This window comes from Gymnogyps californianus, chromosome 1 (assembly GCF_018139145.2).
Source record: "Gymnogyps californianus isolate 813 chromosome 1, ASM1813914v2, whole genome shotgun sequence".
Taxonomy (NCBI): Eukaryota; Metazoa; Chordata; class Aves; order Accipitriformes; family Cathartidae; genus Gymnogyps; species Gymnogyps californianus.
The window spans coordinates 132,202,239-132,224,599 of record NC_059471.1 but is presented as its reverse complement, the minus strand read 5'-3'; the positions used below and the strand labels follow the sequence as shown (position 1 = coordinate 132,224,599).

At 48.1% G+C, this 22,361-nt stretch overlaps 1 protein-coding gene and 1 non-coding gene across 4 annotated transcripts; both read left to right on the top strand.

Annotated features, from left to right (window-relative positions):
- Positions 1-35: 35 nt before the first annotated feature.
- On the top strand, positions 36-21,955 carry CHD4 (chromodomain helicase DNA binding protein 4). 3 transcript variants are annotated; one of them, XM_050893878.1, is made up of 40 exons: positions 36-58; positions 1,095-1,256; positions 3,306-3,433; positions 3,623-3,814; positions 4,213-4,331; positions 4,764-5,005; positions 5,092-5,219; positions 5,351-5,486; positions 5,914-6,095; positions 6,222-6,461; positions 7,424-7,627; positions 7,733-7,938; positions 8,178-8,309; positions 8,614-8,710; positions 9,102-9,293; positions 9,381-9,581; positions 10,571-10,708; positions 12,779-12,900; positions 13,009-13,182; positions 13,501-13,642; positions 14,116-14,247; positions 14,361-14,478; positions 14,693-14,817; positions 15,111-15,348; positions 15,519-15,691; positions 15,854-16,034; positions 16,111-16,221; positions 16,395-16,480; positions 16,566-16,699; positions 17,205-17,349; positions 17,540-17,705; positions 18,084-18,193; positions 18,429-18,564; positions 18,823-18,900; positions 19,016-19,153; positions 19,250-19,358; positions 19,683-19,815; positions 20,786-20,981; positions 21,098-21,273; positions 21,394-21,955. In XM_050893878.1, the coding sequence occupies exons 2-40, from the start codon at positions 1,160-1,162 to the stop codon at positions 21,409-21,411; spliced, it is 5,775 nt and encodes a 1,924-aa protein (XP_050749835.1). In that variant the 5' UTR covers positions 36-58; positions 1,095-1,159; the 3' UTR covers positions 21,412-21,955. The 3 variants fall into 3 exon arrangements, with proteins under 3 accessions (XP_050749835.1, XP_050749826.1, XP_050749842.1); XM_050893869.1 differs by having other exon boundaries at positions 16,374-16,480; XM_050893885.1 differs by having other exon boundaries at positions 37-58; positions 16,135-16,221; positions 16,392-16,480.
- Positions 17,733-17,872, top strand: LOC127029821 (small Cajal body-specific RNA 11). The gene has a single exon (XR_007768252.1). It is a non-coding gene; the product is annotated as a small Cajal body-specific RNA 11 (non-coding RNA).
- Positions 21,956-22,361: the final 406 nt, after the last annotated feature.

The window sequence follows — 22,361 nt, the reverse complement described above, 5'->3', positions numbered from 1 at the left end:
TCCCTTCAGCAGCAGCAGCGGCGGCGGCGGCGAGAGAGGAGCCAGGGTCTGGAGCCGGGTGAGGAGCCGGGAGGGGACGAGGGCGGGTAGGGCCTTCCGTCGCCTGTTGGGGCGTCCCTGCCGGCGGGCGCCTCTTTCCGCCGGGCGCCCCGTCGGCCCCCGGCCGCAGCTTCCCCCGGGGCCGCGCCGTCCCCCTGCCTGGGCGGCCGCAGGACGTTTCCCCCCCCTCCCCACGCGACACCGCGCTGGGGAGCGGCCGCCCCGCCGGTCCCCGCAGCCCCGGCCGGCCCCTGCCCCTGGGCCCCCGCCCTGGCGCCTGTCCCTGGGGAGAGGCGGCCCCTCGCCGCATGCGAGCCGGACTTCCCCGGCCCCGCCCCGCGCCCCCGCCCGGGAGACCGTGCCCCGCCGAGACGCTGCCCCCCCCCCCCGCCCCCTCCCGCCGCCCCGCCCTGCGCCGCGCAGCCCCGCTCCGGGCGGGGGCGCGGGTGCGGCGGGTAGCGGAGCGGGGCTGCCGGCGCTGCCGAGCCTGCCCTGCCTTTTGTGTGGGGCCGGCGGCGGAGGAGGAGGGCGACGCTGGCCTGCCTCTCCGGCCGCGGCGGTGTCAGCCCGGGGCCGGCCCGCCAGTTCCCGCGAGTTAGGGACTGCCGGCAGCGCCGGTTCCGCCGCTGTCCGCTGTACCGGGCCCCGCGCGAACCGCCTGCTCCCTGCCGTGGCTCGCTGACAGCGTCCCGGCTGGCCCAAGGTCTCCTTTGGAAGCCCAGCTGCCTTCCCTGCCTCGCTGCCTTCTCCCAGCCCAAGGTAGAAATAACCGAGGGCACTTGGCTGCAGAGGACAGGAGAATTTTCCTATAGGACAGCTGTTTCGGCTTCCTCCCCAGAGATGAGTTGCTGACTCAGTTTAATATCTAGTGTCTTCAAAGCCTGCTTCATCACAACTCTAAGCTGATACTTGCTGCCAGTGTTTCTATTATCTGTAGGCTTCAAATCCAGTAAAGTTGCTGTCTAAGCTTTCTCACGGATCCTCTTGGTAGCACTATTGCTTGGGAAAGCGGAGTTCAGGTCTGCTATAACTTTCTCTTTTTCTTTTCAATGAAGTACTGGCTTGACTGGCGAGAAGACGACACCCTGTATAAGCCCAGGCCTCCCCCAGTTCGGAGGACATGGCATCGGGCATTGGATCTCCGTCACCGTGCTCAGGGGGCAGCGATGATGATGAGATGGAGATCCTGTTGAACAATGCTATCCCCCAGCATCCAGGTATGGAGAGCCTGCCGGGCATGCATGTGAAATGGGGGTAATGCTGGTCTCAAGCTGAATGTGTGAAATACCTGATGTGCTGGGAAGTGTGGGTTGTTTTTTTTTTTTTTACTACGAGTCACACATGTTTTTGATTCTGATATTCGAGTCCTAGGGTTACTTCAAAGTGTGAGGCTAATGGCTTTGTGTCAGGTGGAGCTGACTTTGTTCCAAGCCGTTGCAGGTTGTCGGGGCCTGTGTTTCGAGGAGGTGTAAGGGGTAGAGGCAGAGCATCTAATTCTGACGGGGTATCAAAATGCCTTCGAGTTTCGTATTTCGTGAATGGGGAGGGGGAAAGGGGGTAGTATGTGAAAGGGCAGGGTGCCTGGCTTGCTTTCATCTGGGAACTCAGACCGGCTGACGTCCAGAGCAAACTGCCCTGGGCTGTTGCGTGACCCACTTTCCTTCATCACCACACCCAATTATTGAGGTTTCTTGTGGTTCTTGCTCCGTGCTGCTTGCTCACCTTTGCTTTTCTTGTAGTCTTTGTACCTTGCCTTTTCCCTCATGTTTGCATCCTCATCATCAACATGAGACTTGAGTTAGAGCCCTGGGTACTCTTCTGTTTTGGATTTCTTGCTGTTGCTGCTGCTGTTGTTGATGACTTGCTCTGTGGACCTACATCTGGATTCTCTGCTTCCTTGTGAAAAGGAATAATGTATATCCTGATGTGCTGGATTGTAAGACAAGTTTGAGTTTTCCTACTAATTCATGCTGTAGTGTTGTAGTTCTCGTATAAGAGAAATGTTGTGACTGGAAAGGGAAAACGGTGTTGTGGGCTTTTTGGTTTTTTGTTTGGTGTTTTTTCTTAAGCTTTGACTCCAGGGTTTTCTGGCACCTCTGAAATCTTAGGCAGAAGGGGACTGTCAGTAAGCTGTGTAAGGAAAATCTTGGTGAAGAAAAACTGTTAAAATCCCTGCAAACTGGAGAGCTTTAGGTAGTATGTTGGAAAGGATGGGACACTAGAGGCTCTAAATCAGAAGTTGAGGGAGAAGAAGAGGTGGGAACCCTGAAGGACCTGGTGTTGCAGGACCGTGGGAGCGAAGAGACATCCATCAGTTGGGAATATGGCAGGGGCCAGGCGTGAGACCCCAGGTTCTGAGAGCTCGACCTCTGCAGTTTCGCCCCTGGCTGCGGTAGCTCCTCTGACCTGTGGCTTCCTCCATCCTGCCCAGCTCCTGTGGTCAGGAGGCCATTTTCCCTTGGAGGGAGAAGGAGTGACTCTGGCTGTGTGCAGTGGGCGGGGCGGCGGGGGAGGGCGGGTGGCCGGGCTGCTCCTGCAGCCTGCCACAAAGGGAAGGGCTGTCTGGCTGCCCCTGCCCCTCGGGTGGGGGGCAGGCAGGGAAGGGAAGGGGGGGAGGCACGCAGATGGGAGCGTGTGGTGGTGGGGAACTGGCATGCGTTCCTCTGGCTGGGCAGTGAGCTTGCTAGCTGTTGGCACAGAGGGAAGGGGTTGGGGGAAGGTTGTCTCAAATCCGGATCGGAATAAGGTTGCTGAGTAACAACTTTCCTATGGAGGAGGACAAGTAGCGGCTTACTGGCCTGTATTTTGCATGCGGCTGTAGGATGCTCTGTACTGCTGAGGAGGCTAGGTAGTTGTGGGTTTCTTTTCTGGAGACCTACAGGCTGAAACAGTATCCTAGTCAGATTCTCAAATGTATTCACTGTTTTGTTTCCTTTAGATGTGGCCATCTATTCTATGCTCTTCCCTCTTGTCATTGGGTTATGGCAAACTTCTGGTCCCCAAGATCTGACTGCAACTCTGCTTGGAGAAGGAATATTGTGGAAATAGGTGGTGTTGGGGGGAGGGGGAAAAGCATGTGCAGTGGTAACTTATATGATTACCTAGTATCTGCTGTGAACAGTAACAGATTAAGCAGTGGTAAACACTGCTGTGTTTGTAAGTATGTAGCAAGAAGTAAGACAAGTTGAGTGATCTCTCTGAGAAGTGGGCTATGCTATAGTGCACAGATGGGGTTTGAATGACACATGTTGCCTCTTCCCCTCCAGAGCCTGAAGAAGAGCCAGAAGAAGAGCTTCTCTCTGAGGCTGACACCCCCAAAATCAAGAAGAAGAAGAAGCCCAAGAAACTAAAGGAACCCAAAGTACCCAAGCTCAGCAAGCGTCAGAAGAAGGAGGTAAGGAAAAGGATGCCTAAGGTCACACTCTAAATTATGGATATATGGGGTGAGGGTGCTTACTGTTGTTGGCCTATGGCAGCAATCCTTTGTATGAACCCTCTAGAGCTTGGGGAGAGTGTGGTGTTTAGTGCTTATCCAGGGTGTTTTCTCACAGCTGCCTGATCTTCTCTCTCCCTCCCTCCCCAGCTGGGGGACAGCTCTGGTGAGGGGAATGAGTTTGTGGAGGAAGAAGAGGAGGTTCTGCGCTCTGACAGTGAGGGCAGTGACTACACTCCTGGGAAGAAGAAAAAGAAGAAATTAGGGCCCAAAAAGGAAAAGAAAAACAAAGCCAAGCGCAAGGAGGAGGAGGAAGAAGAGGAAGAAGATGATGACTCAAAGGTGAGAAGCTACCCTGCTGACTGACTGCTTGCTCCTCATTCCCATGTATCCAATTTTGGGGATCATTGTGCTCTCATTTGTGATGGCACATGGAGTTGGGGCTGTTCAGTCTCCTCTTCCTCTACTAGACCTGCTTGACTTGACCATTTTCCCACCTTGCATTCCTTCCCCTCTTCTGCCTTAAACACACTTAGAACATATATTGAATCCAAAGACTTTTCTCACCTCCACTGATGTTCTATTGAGGCTGTGTCCTATGACAGTGATAAGTGGATGGGGGGGGCGGAAATCCCCCGGTCCTGACCCATTGGGTCATCTGTAGATGTGTGGAAGTTCTGCTCTTTCCTGGAGCAGAACTAGAGCTTTTTCTCAGAATTGCTGCAATTCTCTTTGCACAGGAGCCGAAGTCATCTGCTCAGCTCCTGGAGGACTGGGGCATGGAGGATATTGATCATATCTTCACCGAGGAGGATTACCGCACTCTCACCAACTACAAAGCTTTCAGCCAGTTTGTCAGGTGAACTGCAAGCCTGCACTTGGAAGGACTTGGGAGCAAAAAGAGATGGGACGAGGACTAGGTTCCTTGTTTTTTGGAATCTCAAGGCACATTAGGCACACTAGCGTCCTACCTAGAGCAAAAACTGAAGAAACAGTAAAATAATTCATCCACATCTTTTTTGTTTTCAGTGATCGAGATGATGCAAGCCCTCGCTCCCAATCCACTTTCTTCCCTAGTATGCTAAATTGCATTTCACTTTCCAAGCCCCTGAGCATTTGCATCCGCCACAGAGTGAAGGATGGGAGTGGAGAGATTCATTGGCTGTTGAGATCAGAGATCAGAAAGGAATGTAGTTTGAGATAGAAGTGCTGATGTGGGTGATGGCGGGGAGGAATAATGGTCTAGATTTCAGGGTGGTTCTGTAACCCTTCCTTCCTTAATTGTACGCAGGCCACTTATTGCAGCCAAGAACCCTAAAATAGCAGTGTCGAAGATGATGATGGTACTGGGAGCCAAATGGAGGGAGTTTAGCACAAACAACCCCTTCAAGGGAAGTTCAGGTGCATCTGTGGCAGCTGCTGCAGCTGCAGCTGTTGCAGTAGTGGAGAGTATGGTGACAAATGTGGATGCTGTCCTGCCGCAGCCCCCTGTAGATGTGCCACTCAGGAAAGCCAAGACAAAGGAGGGCAAAGGTGAGATGAAGAATCTGGCAGGATGGTAGAGGGTGAGTGGTGTCAAGGCAGTAGTCCTTCTGACTCGCAGGCTCCTCTGTTCCCAGGACCCAATGCCCGGCGGAAGCCAAAGGCCAGTCCTCGTATTCCTGATATCAAGAAACCTAAAACAAAGAAAGTGGCACCTTTGAAAATCAAACTGGGAGGATTTGGTTCCAAGCGTAAAAGATCATCAGTAAGTGACGCACCTTCTTTGACCTTCTGAGGAGGAGGTGATGATGTGCTAGAAATGCTGGGATATGTGTCTGATTGCTGCCCCCAGCATGCGTGCCTGAGTAGCATAGCTTTTTTTCTTACCTACCTCAGAGTGAAGATGATGATCTGGATGTGGAGTCAGACTTTGATGATGCCAGCATCAACAGCTACTCTGTTTCAGATGGATCTACAAGCCGTAGTAGCCGTAGTCGCAAAAAACTCAAAGCTGGGAAAAAGAAAAAGAAAGGTATCAATGCTTGCTGTCAGTTGGAGACAGAAGCACAACTAAGTGTGTAGAAAGATTAGAGGAACGTCTGTGCAGAATTTGGGTATTTAGCAGCGTACTTGAGGGAGGAGAATTGTTCGTGAAGGAAGAACACGATACTATTTTTAATAAGGAACAGGTTTTCAGGAGTTCTTTCTCACCTTGGTAGGGGAACAGTGCTGAGTTTTCCTGACCCCAACTATACCTTTAATTTCATGGATGGAAGGAGGCACAAAGGGGCTTGTTCCAGTTCTTGCTCTCTGCCCTGTTTACTTACATAGATAGAGCAAGAGTTTTGGTTTCTGGATCTCTGTATTACTACGTAGGCTGTTGGGAGAGTACCCTCCCTTGCTGTAGGAAGCCTGTACCTGTGGCTTGTACTGCTGTAACTCCTCACCACCCTCTGCAGGTGAGGAGGACTCCACAGTGGCTGTGGATGGCTATGAGACTGATCACCAGGACTACTGTGAGGTGTGCCAGCAGGGAGGAGAAATTATACTGTGTGATACCTGCCCTCGTGCCTACCACATGGTTTGCCTGGACCCAGACATGGAGAAAGCCCCAGAGGGCAAATGGAGCTGCCCACACTGTGTGAGTACTGGATTCCACCACACTGTGCAAGAGATCATGGAGGGGGATGTCAAGTGACCTGGGGCTGCTCTTAATAAAATAACCACAAATGTGTGACTTTGTTTTTCTGATTTCCCTCTCCTGTAGGAAAAAGAGGGCATTCAGTGGGAAGCAAAGGAGGATAACTCTGAAGGTGAGGAAATCCTGGAGGATGTTGTAGGGGATGCTGAGGAAGAGGATGACCACCATATGGAGTTCTGTAGAGTCTGCAAGGATGGAGGAGAGCTGCTGTGCTGTGATGCCTGTCCTTCATCCTATCACATCCACTGTCTGAATCCCCCATTGCCAGAGATTCCCAACGGAGAGTGGCTGTGTCCTCGTTGCACTGTGAGTTTCTGCTAGTACCATTCTCCTATTGCTACAAGAGATGATCAGTCTAATCCCTTTGGATCATCATGTTTTCCTGGAAATGCTTAATCCTCTGAAGACTCTGTCTCCTCTCACACTTTTGTCGTAAAACATCAAGGCCTGACTTTTTGTGGTTGGATTGTGCCTTGTCGATTGGCTGCTTTCTCCACACAGCAGGAAGGACGGGGTTTACAGCCATTGAGTCTCATGAGGTTTGCCCATGTGCAGAGCAGTTGGGTAGTTCAGGGTCCAGGATGCCAAGGCTCAATTTTCTTGGATCCTGTATGTATGTAGAAGCAGGAGAATGAGTGCAAGCAAATTCAATGCTTAAAAAAATGTTTTAATCTGACGCTGAACCAAACAGGTTTTTTGCACTGCAAGCTGTGTAATGCCAAGCCCTTTCTTAATAGATGGTTGGGAGAAATGTCACACTTTTCCAGGAATGGAATACTTCTTGAAATGAGGTATTGTAAATGGTGCTAGGTGCTTTCATTAGGTGATAAGGACTTTTAAGATGATGAACAAAAAAGCTGCTTCAGAACATATCCCTGTGCTGGGCCGATAGTTCTACAGCAAAATATTTTCTGTACAAACTTTCAATGGAGTTGTGATTGGATAGACAACTGGGCTTGTCAAACCTAGCAATTTCTGTATTTCATGTAGAATTTCTGAATTGGTGTGGCCCTGAGGAGACAACTAAATTGAGATACTGAATTCAGTTTGGGGTTTGTCAGTCCTAGGAAAAAAGACAAACTGGAGAAAGCTCAAAGAAATGCTGGAGGTAAGAGGATGAAAACTTCCAAGTCCAAACAGCAAATTCCGTCTGTGTAGTAAAGGTATAACTAAGGAAGAGAACTGTGACTCTGTATGTTTCTACTCCTCAGTGCTTGTGTGTTAGAGTACATACACTCTGATGTAACAAGCTTTGTTTAACTTTTCAGTGCCCAGCTTTAAAAGGAAAGGTGCAGAAGATCTTGATCTGGAAATGGGGTCAGCCCCCGGTTGGCCCTCCCCCACCACGTCCACCTGATGCAGACCCTAATGCTCCTCCCCCTAAGCCTCTGGAGGGTCGGCCTGAAAGGCAGTTCTTTGTCAAATGGCAGGGCATGTCCTACTGGCACTGTTCTTGGGTGTCAGAGTTGCAGGTGAGTGGAGGACTCTAACCATGTCATAAAGGTGGATAGTTGGGGGAAGATATTTTGGATAGTTGTGGGGAAAACACCTACTAACTGCTTCTGTCCTGACTCCAGCTGGAGCTGCACTGCCAGGTCATGTTTCGTAACTACCAACGCAAAAATGATATGGATGAGCCACCCTCAGGGGACTTTGGAGGGGAAGAGGAGAAAAGCCGGAAGAGAAAAAACAAGGACCCCAAATATGCTGAGATGGAGGAGCGCTTCTATCGATACGGGATCAAGCCTGAGTGGATGATGATCCACAGGATCCTTAATCATAGGTAGGGGAGGTAGGAAAGAGGGTTTTCAACAAAGCCCTTAAGCAGGGCTAAGGGAGAGTGGATAAGCTAAACTGCAATATGACTGGGAGAAACAGTGGGAGTTCTTTTGTTGGTATGACAAACATTGTTTTTCTGTTTCTGTTGCTTCATTAAGAGATCCTTTTCTTCTCTCCCATTTGAGTGGATCGGGTGATTACTGTCATTTCACTGTGCTTAAGACTTACTGGTTTCTTCCACAGTGTGGATAAGAAGGGGAATGTCCACTATTTGATTAAATGGAGAGACTTACCCTATGACCAGGCATCCTGGGAAAGCGAAGATGTGGATATCCAAGATTATGACCTCTACAAGCAAGCCTACTGGAATCACAGGTAAGAGAAGTATCTAGAGGTTGTGTTCCTTTCCCTTCCCTCAAGAGAAAATACTGGAGTGTGTCAGCCCCTCCACTGGCTGGATTACTATACGGAGATAGCCAAGAAGCATCTTCTTGTTGCTGACTCCTTATTCCTTTGGGCAGGGACCTTGTGCCTCTCCACCAGTTCATGAAGGTTGCAGCCCTGTTCTCTTGAGCCTATTTGAGTTGGGCAATCACCCTCCTATTCTTTGCAATAGTTTTCCCTCGATCTGTTACAAAAGCCATTAAACTTGCACGTTCTTGGGACTGTCTCTGCATAGGGAGCTGATGAGAGGTGAAGAGGGCAGGCCTGGTAAGAAGTTAAAGAAAGTGAAGATGCGGAAACTGGAAAGGCCCCCTGAGACTCCCACAGTAGATGTAAGTTATTGTTTATTGCTTAGGAGCTGTCTGATACAGCTGCTTATTTTGGGGAGGGAGGCAGGTAAATAGCAAACTGAAGAGTGAAGAGCATATGGTTTAGAGTTCCTTCCCGGCCCAAAGAACGAATGGGTTATAGAGCCTTCAGACAAAGGCCCACCTTCTCCATTGGGTGAGACACTGGCTGGCTCTTGGTGAAAGGGTTTTACAAAAAAAAAAAAAGCTTTTTGGTGGATACCTTTGACCGTTTGGGAATTTTGTCTGGTGCTAGTCTGGTTGTCATCTGTGAAGTCTCATCTGCACTAGGGAACATATGGGTGACGGGGAAAGGAGTCTTGGTAGCTGTCTAGCTAAGGTAAAGGATCTCAACTCTTCCTTCTTTCTGCTGTAGCCAACAGTGAAATATGACCGGCAACCGGAGTACCTCGATGTAACAGGGGGGACCTTGCATCCCTACCAACTGGAAGGACTGAACTGGCTGCGCTTCTCTTGGGCCCAGGGCACAGATACAATCTTGGCTGATGAAATGGGTCTGGGAAAGACTGTGCAGACAGCTGTGTTCCTGTATTCCTTATACAAAGAGGTGAGAGCTGGGAGATCACTACCCAGGGAGATTCTGCCTGTGTTAGTGGTCGCATTCATGTAATGCTCTTACTGACTCTATTCGTAGGGCCACTCAAAGGGTCCCTTCTTGGTGAGTGCCCCGCTGTCCACAATCATCAACTGGGAACGAGAATTTGAGATGTGGGCCCCAGATATGTATGTAGTGACCTACGTTGGGGACAAAGACAGCCGGGCCATCATCCGTGAGAATGAGTTCACTTTTGAGGATAATGCCATACGTGGAGGCAAAAAAGCATCCAGAATGAAGGTACAAAACTCTGCTGTAATGCAAGCCTGAACTGAAAGAAGAGATGCACTAGACTGGCTTTCAGCAGCTGAGATTCAGATACTTCGATGTCCCTGGGAACTGATTATACTTGTAGTTTCCAAGGGGAAAAAACTGCAAATTGATGACTAGTGGGCGTTTAGACTCCTGCTCTAGACTGTTTAAACACTCCTACTAGTCTGAACTAACTCAGTACTGGGAAAAGAGAGTTGACTAAGGTAATATTGACCGTAGGCAAGTCCCTCTATCTCTTCTACTTAATCTGTGAAGTGGTGCATTATTTCTACAGATCTCAGTCAATGTCAGAATTGCCATTGTGTGGAAAAGACAAACATACAAAAAAGTATGAACTTTTTAATCTCTCTGAGGAACTGGCTGACAGTGAGGCCATACCTAGACATCTGAGAAATTGCGTTCCTGTGCCCAGACAGAAAGGAAGAGCCTGATCTAGGTGGCTAGTTTTTGTAGAACTTCAGTCTTCCTAGTAAAAGCAAGATGGGAGCTAAAGCTTTTCCAGTGCCAGAGATAGATAGGACTCCTTTGCTTCCCTTGAAATTGAACTGCATTAAGTACTAACAGTAATTTTAAAGTTCCATGATAAACTACTTGTCGTCTTAAGTCTCAGCTTTTTGATGAGCCACTCTTCTCCAAATCTCATTTCCCTAACATGCCTCTCTTCGCTGTTTATTTGTTAAACTTCTCTGTTACGATATTTGGCAACTGTCCAGAAGTAGCAGGTACTGAGGGGGTTGAGGTGACTTACATGTGTTGAGAGAGTAATGGGGGATTAAAAGGCTAGAATGGTTTGGGTAGCATTTTTAACCTTGTGACAGGAAACTGTGGGTGTGAAAAGTTCTTGATGTGCTGTTTGACCAGGGTTCATCAGAATAACTTGATGGCGAGAAACTGCATCTACTTTGTCCTGGGGCATTCCCCTATCCCGTTACCATGTTCATCCTTTTCCTTTGCAGAAGGAGGCTGCTGTGAAGTTCCACGTGCTTCTCACCTCCTATGAACTGATCACAATTGATATGGCCATACTAGGCTCTATTGACTGGGCCTGTCTCATTGTGGATGAAGCTCACAGACTGAAGAATAATCAGTCTAAGGTACAGAGAAGCACAGGTGGTTTATAGGCCTGGCATATGTTACAGGGGGGAATGGGCAGAGAGTGTTCAGAAGATTAGATAGCTGCTCCTATGCACGTAAGTTTGTCTGTCAACTCTTAGTCATTTGTTCAATAGTAAATTTGATGCGTTTTAAAAAAAATCAACAGCCTTCATTTGGAGATTGATTATCATTGGCAACAACTTCACTTTTGTACATATCACTGGTTAAAACAGGTTTCTCTCTGGGTGAATAGGCAATTGGTATACACTGGAAGACAGAAAAACCTGGATGTCATTGTTGCTCTCAAATACAAACTGGCTTCTCTGAAAGCAGATCATATATCTGCACCACCTCTATTCTGGAAAGGTTTACCATACTGAGCATAAAACAAGCTGCATGAGTACAATTATCCTGCTTCCAGAGCAGGCTTGCTCTCTGCATTCATCTAGCTTTGTAGCAGAACTAATTAGATGTTATAGAAATGGGAGAGGTGGGCAGAGGTGTTCAAAAATGCCTGGGTAGATGCTGAAAGCCATATAGCTGCTTTTATATGAGGCTGCACCTTAACTAAGCTTGTTTGAATTCAGTAGACTTGATTGTACTTTCTTAATCCAGCCCCTCCCTAAGTCCTTGTGCCTTAATTCTGGCATTGATTTGTCTGTCTTCAGCTGCGTTCTAGTGCTCAGTATGCTAAAAACAATTGTTACTGGAAATCTGGTTTTATAGGTTCTTGGGGACTGTGTAAGACAAAACTGCCTCTTGATTTCTTTTTTATTTTTTTTTAAAATGGCTTTAGTTTTTTGGATCTTGGTGTGAGGCATCTTTCTGAGACATCACAGCTGTGCTTGCAGTCCAGTTTCCTTTTTTTATTGTAGGCACTAAGACTGGATGCGGCACTAAGACTGGATGCCATTCTATGCTTAGCATTGAAATTATTGGAAGTAGTAATGAATGTGTACTATTAATATTCATTAATTGAAAGAGGATGTAAAGGCTCAAGGTTACACTATGACTAATAGTTACAACTGGTTTTCCAGCAAGACCATTAAATCTGCCTTTTTCTGGAGCAGTTTCCTGTCCCACAAGGACAGCTTCAGGTGTTTGGCTGCAAGACAGGTCAGAAGCTTCTTGACAGATTGCGGTTATCTACCAAAGTTTTGCAGATATTATCAGTAACTTCCATATTTGATTCCAAAATGAGAATGTTTTTTTGACTATAGCTATGTAGAAAGATAAATCCCCGTGGAGGCCACTAGGAAGGATCCTTCTGGTGTGATAACCAAAACATAAGTGGTGGTGGGTTTCTCTTCTTTTTTTTGTTTGCCATCTAGTACAAGCTACTTCTATTAAGTTTGACCTTGTATCATGCTAAGTGTAAAACAAGTAAAGAAATGGCCAAGCTCATAAATAAATTACTGCTTTATTGTCAATTTGTGCTGGTGAACATGGTACACTGGTGCTTTTCAGTTTGGTACTTTAACTGCTCACTACCGCTGTCTGTAATTACTTCATTGTTGTGAAAACCAGCACAAATTACCTTAAAGACACATTGGCAAACCCTTAGCTCCTTTTCTCCTCTGCTTGTTCAGAGCTCTGGAACATTGCCAGGATTGATATGAATAGGAAGAGTGACTTAGCTATTTCTAGAATTCTCAAGGCAGAGTAGTTGTAAGAATGTGGAACACTAATTTAGCAAGAAAAAGTACATAGTATACCAGTCTGGAAATGATTGGTGGTCTGAAAGAGCTTGTAACTTAAGAGCAAAGGAAACCTACCAGCACCTGATGGCTTGTAGGATTTGCTGCAGTCATGTTTTAGGTATGCAGAACAATGATCCAAATGATATCAGTCTAGTGACCCTGACTGGAATGTGAACTACTTGGAGCTCTTGTCCAAACAGCTGATGTGATCTAAATTGAACCCTTGCTTGGTGTCAACTTTTTTCTAGGAGAAATTATTTTTTTTGTAAGGCCTATGACTTAATAAGCCTTTGACATGTTTGTGTGGGTTTTGTTGTGTTTTTTTTTTTTTCCCCCCCCACCATTTCTTCCCTGCTCTTTACTTCACAGTTCTTCCGTGTGCTGAATGGTTACTCCCTCCAGCACAAGCTGCTGCTTACAGGAACTCCCCTGCAGAACAATCTGGAAGAACTGTTCCACCTGTTGAACTTCCTGACGCCAGAGAGATTCCAGTATGTCTTGCAGTGCAAGTCAGCCTGCCTGTCTTGTCACTTCTATCCCCTTCCTTGGTTTTTTTCTTTTTCCTTTGTGACTTTTGCTGAGCGTCTGTTTCTCTGCAGTAACTTGGAGGGCTTCCTAGAAGAGTTTGCAGATATTGCCAAGGAAGATCAGATCAAGAAGCTGCATGACATGCTGGGCCCACACATGCTGAGGCGTCTCAAAGCTGATGTTTTCAAGAACATGCCATCTAAGACTGAACTCATTGTCAGAGTGGAGTTGAGCCCCATGCAGAAGTGAGTGTGAGGATGAAGAGAGCACCTGCTGTTGAACTACTGTTGCTCTGTTCTGCTGTTTCAAAGAGGATGCTGAAACAGCCTCATCCTCATTATAGGGCTTTCTATGCAGCGGATAGGAGGAAGATTTCCTGCTGCCACTATGGCAGAGGGAGGGCTAATCCTGTGCTCTGATGTAAGGGATAGAGAGATAGTGAATGCCACTGGCAGAGCCTAGGTAGCTGGCAGGTAATGCCAGGAGCTGTGCAGAGTTTAGCAAGACAGTATGTTAGTCATTCTCATGAGGGGTGTCTGAGCTGTATTTGTTTTTCTTTTCAGGAAATATTATAAATATATTTTGACAAGAAACTTTGAGGCACTGAATGCACGGGGTGGTGGTAACCAAGTCTCCTTGCTCAATGTTGTTATGGATCTGAAGAAGTGCTGTAACCACCCCTACCTCTTTCCTGTGGCTGCTATGGTATGTCCAGTCACTTATTCTGCATAAGCAAATTCCCTGCTGGCTGTTACCAGGGAGCCAGTTAGCTCCCTAGTGAAGCATGGAGGGGTTCCCCTTCCTCTCTTTCTGCTTCTATGTTTTTTCATCCTGTCTTTATGTAGACCCAACATGCTGGAAGGCCTTTCCTTTTCCAGTGCCTTTGTATGACAGGTAGGAGCTATCTTGTGACTCATGCAAGATGGTGAAGACAGTAAGAGTAGGGACTAAATCAATAAGAGGAGGGTGGCATCTAGGAGTCAAATTGCAAGAGAAGAGGGACAGGGTAGCACTGTTTCATATAAGTAGTGCTACACATTGTGGTTGTGCCAAGCTAAATGACCAGATGCGAGTCAGCATCTGATGAACACAGCTAGGGACTAAGACCAAGCTATATCCCTTCAAGCTGTTTTCTTCCCCCACCCCTTACTCACTTTCTTTTCTCTTTTTCTTGTCAGGAAGCTCCAAAAATGCCAAATGGCATGTATGATGGTAGTGCTCTTATTCGAGCCTCTGGAAAGCTGTTGCTGCTCCAGAAGATGTTAAAGAACCTTAAGGAAGGAGGTCACAGGGTGCTCATATTCTCTCAGGTACATGGGGAAAAAACCTTAGGGCTGGGAATTCTTTTTCTGAGAAAGGAGCCTGTTGATCTGGTATCCCCTTATCTCTCACTGTTTTGTGGTGGTGTGTTTCTGATACACAGATGACTAAAATGTTGGACCTTCTAGAAGACTTTTTGGAACACGAAGGGTACAAATACGAGCGGATTGATGGAGGAATCACAGGGAACATGCGTCAGGAGGCTATTGATCGCTTCAATGGTATGGAGTCTCCTACTTTCTTTGCAAAATGAAAACTGTTGCCTTGTGTGTGCTTAGCAGTCAACATGGGATTGTTTTGGCCCAAGTCTTCCATTGCTCTCCTGCAATCTTAAATTAGTAGTGATTCCCCCTCAGGTGATGCGGGTCAGATACAAATCCTTGTTTGAGTAATGCACTCTCCCTTGATTACTTTTGTTCTCTCCTTTTATCTAAGCTCCTGGTGCCCAGCAGTTCTGCTTTCTGCTTTCAACTCGAGCTGGGGGTCTTGGTATTAACTTGGCCACAGCAGATACTGTGATTATCTATGATTCAGACTGGAACCCCCACAATGATATTCAGGTGAGTCTGAATGAGACCACTCACTATGGAGCAATCCTGAGGAAGAAGGGACATGAAATTATCAGGAGGAGTGAAGGAATGTGAGAGTTCCCCTCTAGAAATACTCAAAAATAGAGCAGTGAGGATGGGTAGAGATGGGAAGTGAAGTAGTGGAGGGTTCTTCCAGGGCCCAGCCTTCACTAATGTTAAGAGTCAACATGAAGGCAACTGGGAAACTCTTGTGGAGGTAGGCGGGGTGTATCAGACTACTACTTGTGTAGCTCTAGACTGTTCTGAGCACATCTCTTTTCTAGGCCTTCAGTCGTGCACACAGAATTGGACAGAACAAGAAAGTGATGATATACCGCTTTGTGACAAGGGCCTCAGTGGAGGAGCGTATCACTCAGGTGGCCAAGAAGAAAATGATGCTAACTCATCTGGTAGTGAGACCAGGGTTGGGCTCCAAGACAGGCTCCATGTCCAAACAGGAACTTGATGACATTCTCAAATTTGGCACTGAAGAGCTCTTCAAGGATGAGGCTACTGAGGGGGGTGAGTGCCTGGGAGTAGAACTGAAGGAGGTGGGGAGGTCTGGCTCCTTATTTAGTGAGTGACTGTAGGCACAGTGCTGATTATAGCTCTACAGAGAGGTCTAGGGTGGCATTCCCTTTCCCTGGTCCCTTGAGATCCACACAGCAACTGTGCCTGTGCTCTTCCCTCAGGGGATAACAAAGAAGGTGAGGACAGCAGTGTCATCCACTACGATGACAAAGCAATTGAGCGTCTGTTGGATCGGAACCAGGATGAAACAGAAGATACAGAACTTCAGGGCATGAATGAGTATCTCAGCTCCTTCAAGGTGGCCCAGTATGTGGTTCGTGAAGAGGAGATGGGGGTGAGTATGAGGTGGATGTCAGCTAGTATCTTCTGCTGAATGATGTAGGATCAATTAAGCAAACTGAGCTCTGATGCTTTTAAGGGCAGGCAGGCATATATCTGCTCAGACAGGTTGGGATTTGGAGTGTAGGGCTCTAAATTTGTTACCTCTTTGTGGCAGGAGGAAGAGGAGGTTGAACGGGAGATCATTAAGCAGGAGGAGTCAGTGGATCCTGATTACTGGGAGAAACTGCTGCGTCACCATTATGAACAGCAACAGGAGGATCTGGCCAGGAATCTGGGCAAGGGCAAACGTATTCGCAAGCAAGTTAACTACAATGATGGCTCGCAGGAGGATAGAGGTACAAATCCATAGGAACCTGAGGGAGAAATGGGTGTAAGTATATGTTGCTGGGAAGTAACGGAGTAGCGTCTCAGGCTCACGTGCTGTTTTTCTTTCAGACTGGCAGGATGACCAGTCAGATAATCAGTCAGACTATTCAGTTGCTTCTGAAGAAGGAGATGAGGACTTTGATGAGAGGTCTGAAGGTAAGTTCTGGTGAAGCCAGAGTTCCTAGGTCACTTTCTCTGAGTGTGGGAACAGCTGGGACTTGATTTAGGTGATTTATACACTTTGTGGTGCTGTTCTGCAAGGGAAATATTCACACAACAATATGCTGTGCATTGTCTCTCCTCCTTAGCTGCATTTCTCTCTTCAGCAGCTCGTCGGCCTAGCCGCAAAGGCCTGAGAAATGATAAGGATAAGCCTCTGCCTCCCTTACTTGCCCGTGTGGGAGGGAACATTGAAGTAAGTAGTACTAGGGTAGGCGTTTGCATCCTAGCTGCTTCTGTATGGCTCTTGCCGTATCTGTCTGTCTTCTCCTCCGTTCTAGGTCTTGGGTTTCAATGCCCGCCAGCGGAAAGCCTTCCTCAATGCTATCATGCGCTATGGAATGCCACCTCAGGATGCCTTCACCACCCAGTGGCTTGTTCGGGACCTCCGTGGCAAGTCAGAGAAAGAGTTCAAGTGAGTCTGCATTAGGCGGGGATGGAAGACTGTGGTAACATCTAGTCCCTTTGGGGAAGAATGAGAATTGGGCCTTTTCTGGCCTTTCCTTAGACTACATTTCCTTAATGTATTAGTTGATTCTTTGTTGGGCAATGAAGTATGAGCTGGGAAAGACTAGGGGCTTGTTCCTAGTTCTCTTCCTTGGACTTGACTCATCAGTCACCAAAAGCAAATGCTTTTAGAGGAGTAGCATGGCCATGCAAGCACATAATGAATAATCTCCCCAAGTCGTTTTTGGGCTCACGGTTGTTTCTGGCTCAAGACTGTGTCAGCTGTGTGTCCTTTATGTATCTAGTAATTCTGTCAGGAAGTTCTCCCTTGAAGGAGCCTGGAGCCCCAAAATTTGTGTTACTATGGGTTAGGAGTCTCGGGGTGATTTCCCTTATGTGTTGGAAGGGGTCTGGTAATGCATATCTAGCTAACCCAGTTTATAGTCTAATTGCTTGTCTCTTAACTGCTCCAGGGCCTATGTCTCACTGTTCATGCGCCATTTATGTGAACCTGGAGCTGATGGTGCAGAGACCTTTGCAGATGGGGTCCCACGGGAAGGTCTTTCTCGACAGCATGTCCTTACTCGCATTGGGGTCATGTCACTTATACGCAAAAAGGTAGGTGACTAGCAGAGCAATGTAGCCTTTGCTCTCCATGTAACTTGTAGTCACTGGGGTCCTGAGCTAGTGAGTTACCTCTCCTTCCACACCTATTTTTGTTCTGTGCTGAGTGATCTGTCTCTTCTGGTTTGAGGAAGAGCTCTGTATGACTCCTCCAACAATATGTCTTTCTCTCCCTCTCGTGCAGGTGCAGGAATTTGAGCATGTGAATGGCCGTTGGAGTATGCCAGAACTGGCAGAGATAGAGGAGAACAAGAAACTTTCACAGCCAAGCTCGCCCTCTCCCAAAACTCCAACTCCTTCGACACCAGGGGATACGCAGCCAAATACGCCTGCCCCTGTCCCTCCAGCTGGTGAGAGCTCCGCTCTTGTACGGTCCTGCGTCCTGACCTCATTCTGGCTGTTCCCCTCACCGGAGCTGTGGTGGTGGGGTCTGGGGGTGGACGCAGATCAACTTACCTCTCGTGTTAGGAGGGCTGCCAAAGTCATGTGCAAGCCCTTAAAGGCAAGAGAGGACACTTGGATGAGCTGATACCAGTGAGAAGAGAAGCCCAGCATTTGTCGTGGGCAGGAAAAGGGGGGTCATCTTGAGTGATGTTGGTCCCATTTTGATGGGCCTAATCTCTGGGAGCAAAGGGGATGTGTGTTTGGTAACAGTGAGGGGAAGACCTTACTGATGGCTTCTCTGCTTCTTTTGTCCGCTGTGCTGCTCTGGGGTGGGGAATACACAGAAGAAGGAGTAAAAGTAGAAGAAGGAGCCAGTGCTAAGGAGCAAGGAGAGTCATCTGAACCAGAGAAAGAGCTCAGCGCTGCTGCTACTGAAACAGAGGTCCCTATGGAGGTGAGTGGTTGCTTGTTTGCCTCATGCAATTGCAAATGTCTCTACTTCTGCCCCCTCTTCTGTGTCGTTCAGCTTCTGAGACAGAGGTGAGTTCTTGGAACTATATTTAAAGATAATTCTCAGGTCCTCAGAATTGGCCTGACAGTTTCGTACATCTTTGCTTTCCAAACTGCTGTGACTGTCTTCTGTTTCCATGCACTGCTTTACCTCACTTCTCATTGATTTTTGTCCTCAGCAGTGTGCACAGCCTGTGGAGACACCGCCACAGGAAGCAAAATCCCCAGTGAACCCCACAGAAGCAGATGAAAAAAAAGTAGAGGAACCGGAGGTGAAGGAAAGACCAGATGAGCCAATGGAAGTAGAAAGCAAAGGTATCTTTAGGGAGGTGGTTTAATACCTTGAACAGCAATAAGCCCCCCTCCCCCTCAAATACTATTTTCCTACAGCTGCATCCTCTTTGCTTCAGCACTTCATCCTAAAGAAACAGGCGTAAATGTAGACAGTCAGTGGGGCTATTCCAGGACTTCAAACAGGGAGTTAGGGAACAGTATTAGGTTTCACAGGCTGAAGAACAAAACCTTGGACTTGCCATGTTCCCCTGCATCTCATGTTCCCCTTCTCTCCTGCAGCTGATGTGGAGAAAGTGGAAGACAGAGCACCTATTGAGAATCCCCCTGAACCTCCTATAATCACTCTGGATGAGAAAGGTGAGTCATGATAATTCCATTCTCTTCCTTAACCCTTCTCCTGCAAGGATTCCTTGTGGGTCCAACTTGCTGTGGTGTCTGCCATGTTCTTTCCAATAATTTCCTGTGTGTACAGATGAGAAAAAGGATGATGATAAGAGAGATGTGGTGATGCTGCAGAATGGAGAGATGCTGAAAGAGTCAGTAGATGAAAGGCACAAGAAGGCAGTAAAGCAGCGCTTCATGTTCAACATAGCAGATGGTGGCTTCACTGGTATGAGAAATCTTTGTATGCTTGAACTTGTTTATATGCCCCTGCTTGTGTTCATGAAATAATTTTCAACTGTTCTGGTGTCTCTTGCCTTTCCAGAACTACACTCCCTGTGGCAGAATGAAGAGCGGGCTGCAACTGTCACAAAGAAGACCTATGAGATCTGGCATCGGCGTCATGACTACTGGCTCCTTGCTGGGATTATCAAGTATCCTTACCCTGATGGACCAGTTCTCTCCCCTTGTACATAAACTGTCTCGGTGAAGGTGACTGTCCTGGGTCTGACTGGAGTACATTAAGTGAGAGGGTGCTTTATCTTCTGTCACAAGAGTGAAAGTGATGGTGGGAGGAGGAGTTTCCTGCCAGCATAGTTAAGACTTAGCAGGACATAGTTCTCATTCCTTTTCCTTGGCTCCTGTTCCTCCCCTCTCTGCACCCCCTTTCCCCACCCCCTCTTGAGAAGTGTATCTGCCTGGGCTGTGTATTCCCTTGTTCTCACTGCCTTTGTTTGCCTGAGCTCATCCCATCTCAGTCATGGCTATGCCCGTTGGCAGGATATTCAGAATGATCCACGTTACGCCATCCTCAATGAACCCTTCAAGGGTGAGATGAACAGGGGTAACTTCCTGGAAATAAAGAATAAGTTCTTGGCAAGAAGATTTAAGGTAAGGATTTCTCTTCAGTGTGATAAGTGCCTTTCAGCCAGCTGGACTTCTAAGAACAAGAGCTAGCTGTTCTGAGTTTCCACTGAAAAAGTGAAGGCTTCTGCAGTGCCTTTCATTTTAGGGGGAAAAAAAATAAGCAATCTCTCTCAGGATCATGCAGTAGCTCCATGACAGGAGCTCCCTTTACTCTAGAAATGGTATTGGGGACCTTGGTTCAGTGCTGTCTCTCCAAATGTTTATTGAACAACTGATATGCAGGAGGCTTAAGGTTCAAGTGGCTGTTTCCATCACAGCTTCTGCTTGGTGTGCTACAACCCACTCAATGTGCCTAAGCAGAACTTAGAAACACTATGGATTGGTGAAAGGGTTGCCTTCAGTCTCTGCCTCAGCCTATTTGGGAGTGACCATAGCTGAGTTCTGGGAGTGATTTAAGACCAACGCAAACAAAGGCTGTGTAGTTCTCAGTCTCGAGGCAAAATGTTAATTCAATGTAGTCTGGCTGATCAGTTCTGCACTAACAGGATTCAGATTGATTTCTCCTAATGTCCCTGACATGCTTGACAGTTTTTTAGACTCTTCCTATAAGTAGCATGGGATACTTCTCACTCTGGTTCAAAGAGAAAGCTCCATCCCCTTTGCTCCGTAAAGAAAGAGTAAAATAGCAAACAACTTGGTCTTCAAAAAATCTGAGGAGGAATGAGAATCCTAAGAGGATTTATGGTAGTCTTCTATTAAACTAGATGTAGCCTCATTTTCTTGTGTACCTGGCCTAGCTTAATGGAGCCCTTAATTGTTTTGGGCTCTTTAGGCTTTACTCAGTATAAACAGAAGTTGGTGAAAGGAGGTTCAGCTGCAGAATCTCGCCTCATGAGATAGTGGAGAACTGGGTCAGGAGAGGCTGGGGGTGCAAACAGGCTGCTTCTCAGGCAACTGCTGAAAGACTTTTTCTCATTGCTGCCCCATCTTGCAGCTCCTGGAGCAAGCGCTGGTGATCGAGGAGCAGTTGCGGCGAGCTGCCTATCTGAACATGTCAGAAGACCCATCTCATCCATCCATGGCGCTGAACACCCGTTTCGCAGAGGTGGAATGCCTGGCTGAGAGCCACCAGCACCTATCCAAGGAGTCAATGGCCGGGAATAAACCAGCCAACGCTGTGCTGCACAAAGGTAATGCAGCGTGTTAAACAAGGGTGGGATAGGTGTTTAGCATCGCTGTCGCCTCTGGTCTTTTCCCTGTGGGGTGTCCCTGTCCCCTCTGAACAGATGTCCCTTTCTTCTTCCAGTTCTGAAGCAGCTGGAGGAGCTTTTGAGTGACATGAAGGCGGATGTGACTCGTTTGCCTGCCACCATTGCCCGTATCCCGCCTGTGGCAGTGCGCCTCCAGATGTCTGAGCGCAACATCCTCAGCCGGCTGGCCAACCGCAGCAGTGAGCCCCCTCCGCCGCCGCCTCCCCAACAAGTACGTACCCTCTCTGGTCGGTGAGCAGGGTTACCTGGGGGGGGAGCGGGGGCTCTGTGGGGAAAGCCAGGGGCTGTTGACCAGCCGTTGAGTCTCGGATCGCCTTCTCTCGCCCTACAGGTGGCCCAGCAGCAGTGAGTCCCTGGCCCAGTGCTGTTGACCTTTCGGCCAAGCTGAAGTGACCCCCCCACCCCACCCCTTCACACTCTACCCCTCTGCCTGACATTCCTGACTGGGTGCTGTTTCCCTCCATGGAAGCTGCTGTGCAGGTCTCTGGGAGGAGAAGAAACTCCTTCTTCTGCAGCCAGCCCGTTGGAGCAAGGAGTGTGCTTAGGAGAGAGGGGGATGTATGATGGACTCTGTATATAGTGACTGGAGGCCACAGCGCCATGTCTGTTACACGGAGAATCTGGCTGCATTGCTCGCTGCCTCCGCCTGGAATTCCAGTTTTTGTTTTTAATTTTATTTTGAGTTTGTTTACCGAGATGAGTGCGCAGGCAAGACCAAGCAAAAGCCAGGACAGAGACAAAGCTACCTCCATCAAGATCCTTTTTAATACAAAAACTGACCGGACTTGTCCACTAATAAGCAGCTTGAAGACAAAAACAAACAACAAAAAAAAAAATCAAAAAACAGAGCAAAACCTTGGTAAAACTGAAAAATAAAGTTTCCTTGTATTTTATTTTGTTGCCTCTATTTAGCAGAAGAGGGGTGGGGTAAGTACTCCGACTTCCTCTGGTGGGGGAGTGACCTGTTACCTCTCCCTGTACTGCTCCTGGTGGGTCGGTCACGTCCTTTTTCTGTATCGGAGCAGGTTTGGGGGCAGGTTTGGGGGCATCCGCCACCTCTACAAATTCTCGCTTCCTCCTTGTACGTGCACTGAGCCCTTTCTCTGCTGCCTGCTGTCGGTACGTTTACACCCTCACCCCCCCCCCCCCCAGTCCATCACTTAGGCTGCAGCCTGCTGACATCCGAGGCCTTCAGCGAGGACAGAGCCGCACGGTGCTTGTAGCGGCCAGCGGATGGCAGCGAGGGCCGGCTCTGCCCCACCCCACCGGCCTCGGGGGTGCATGGGGCTGCAGCCTCCC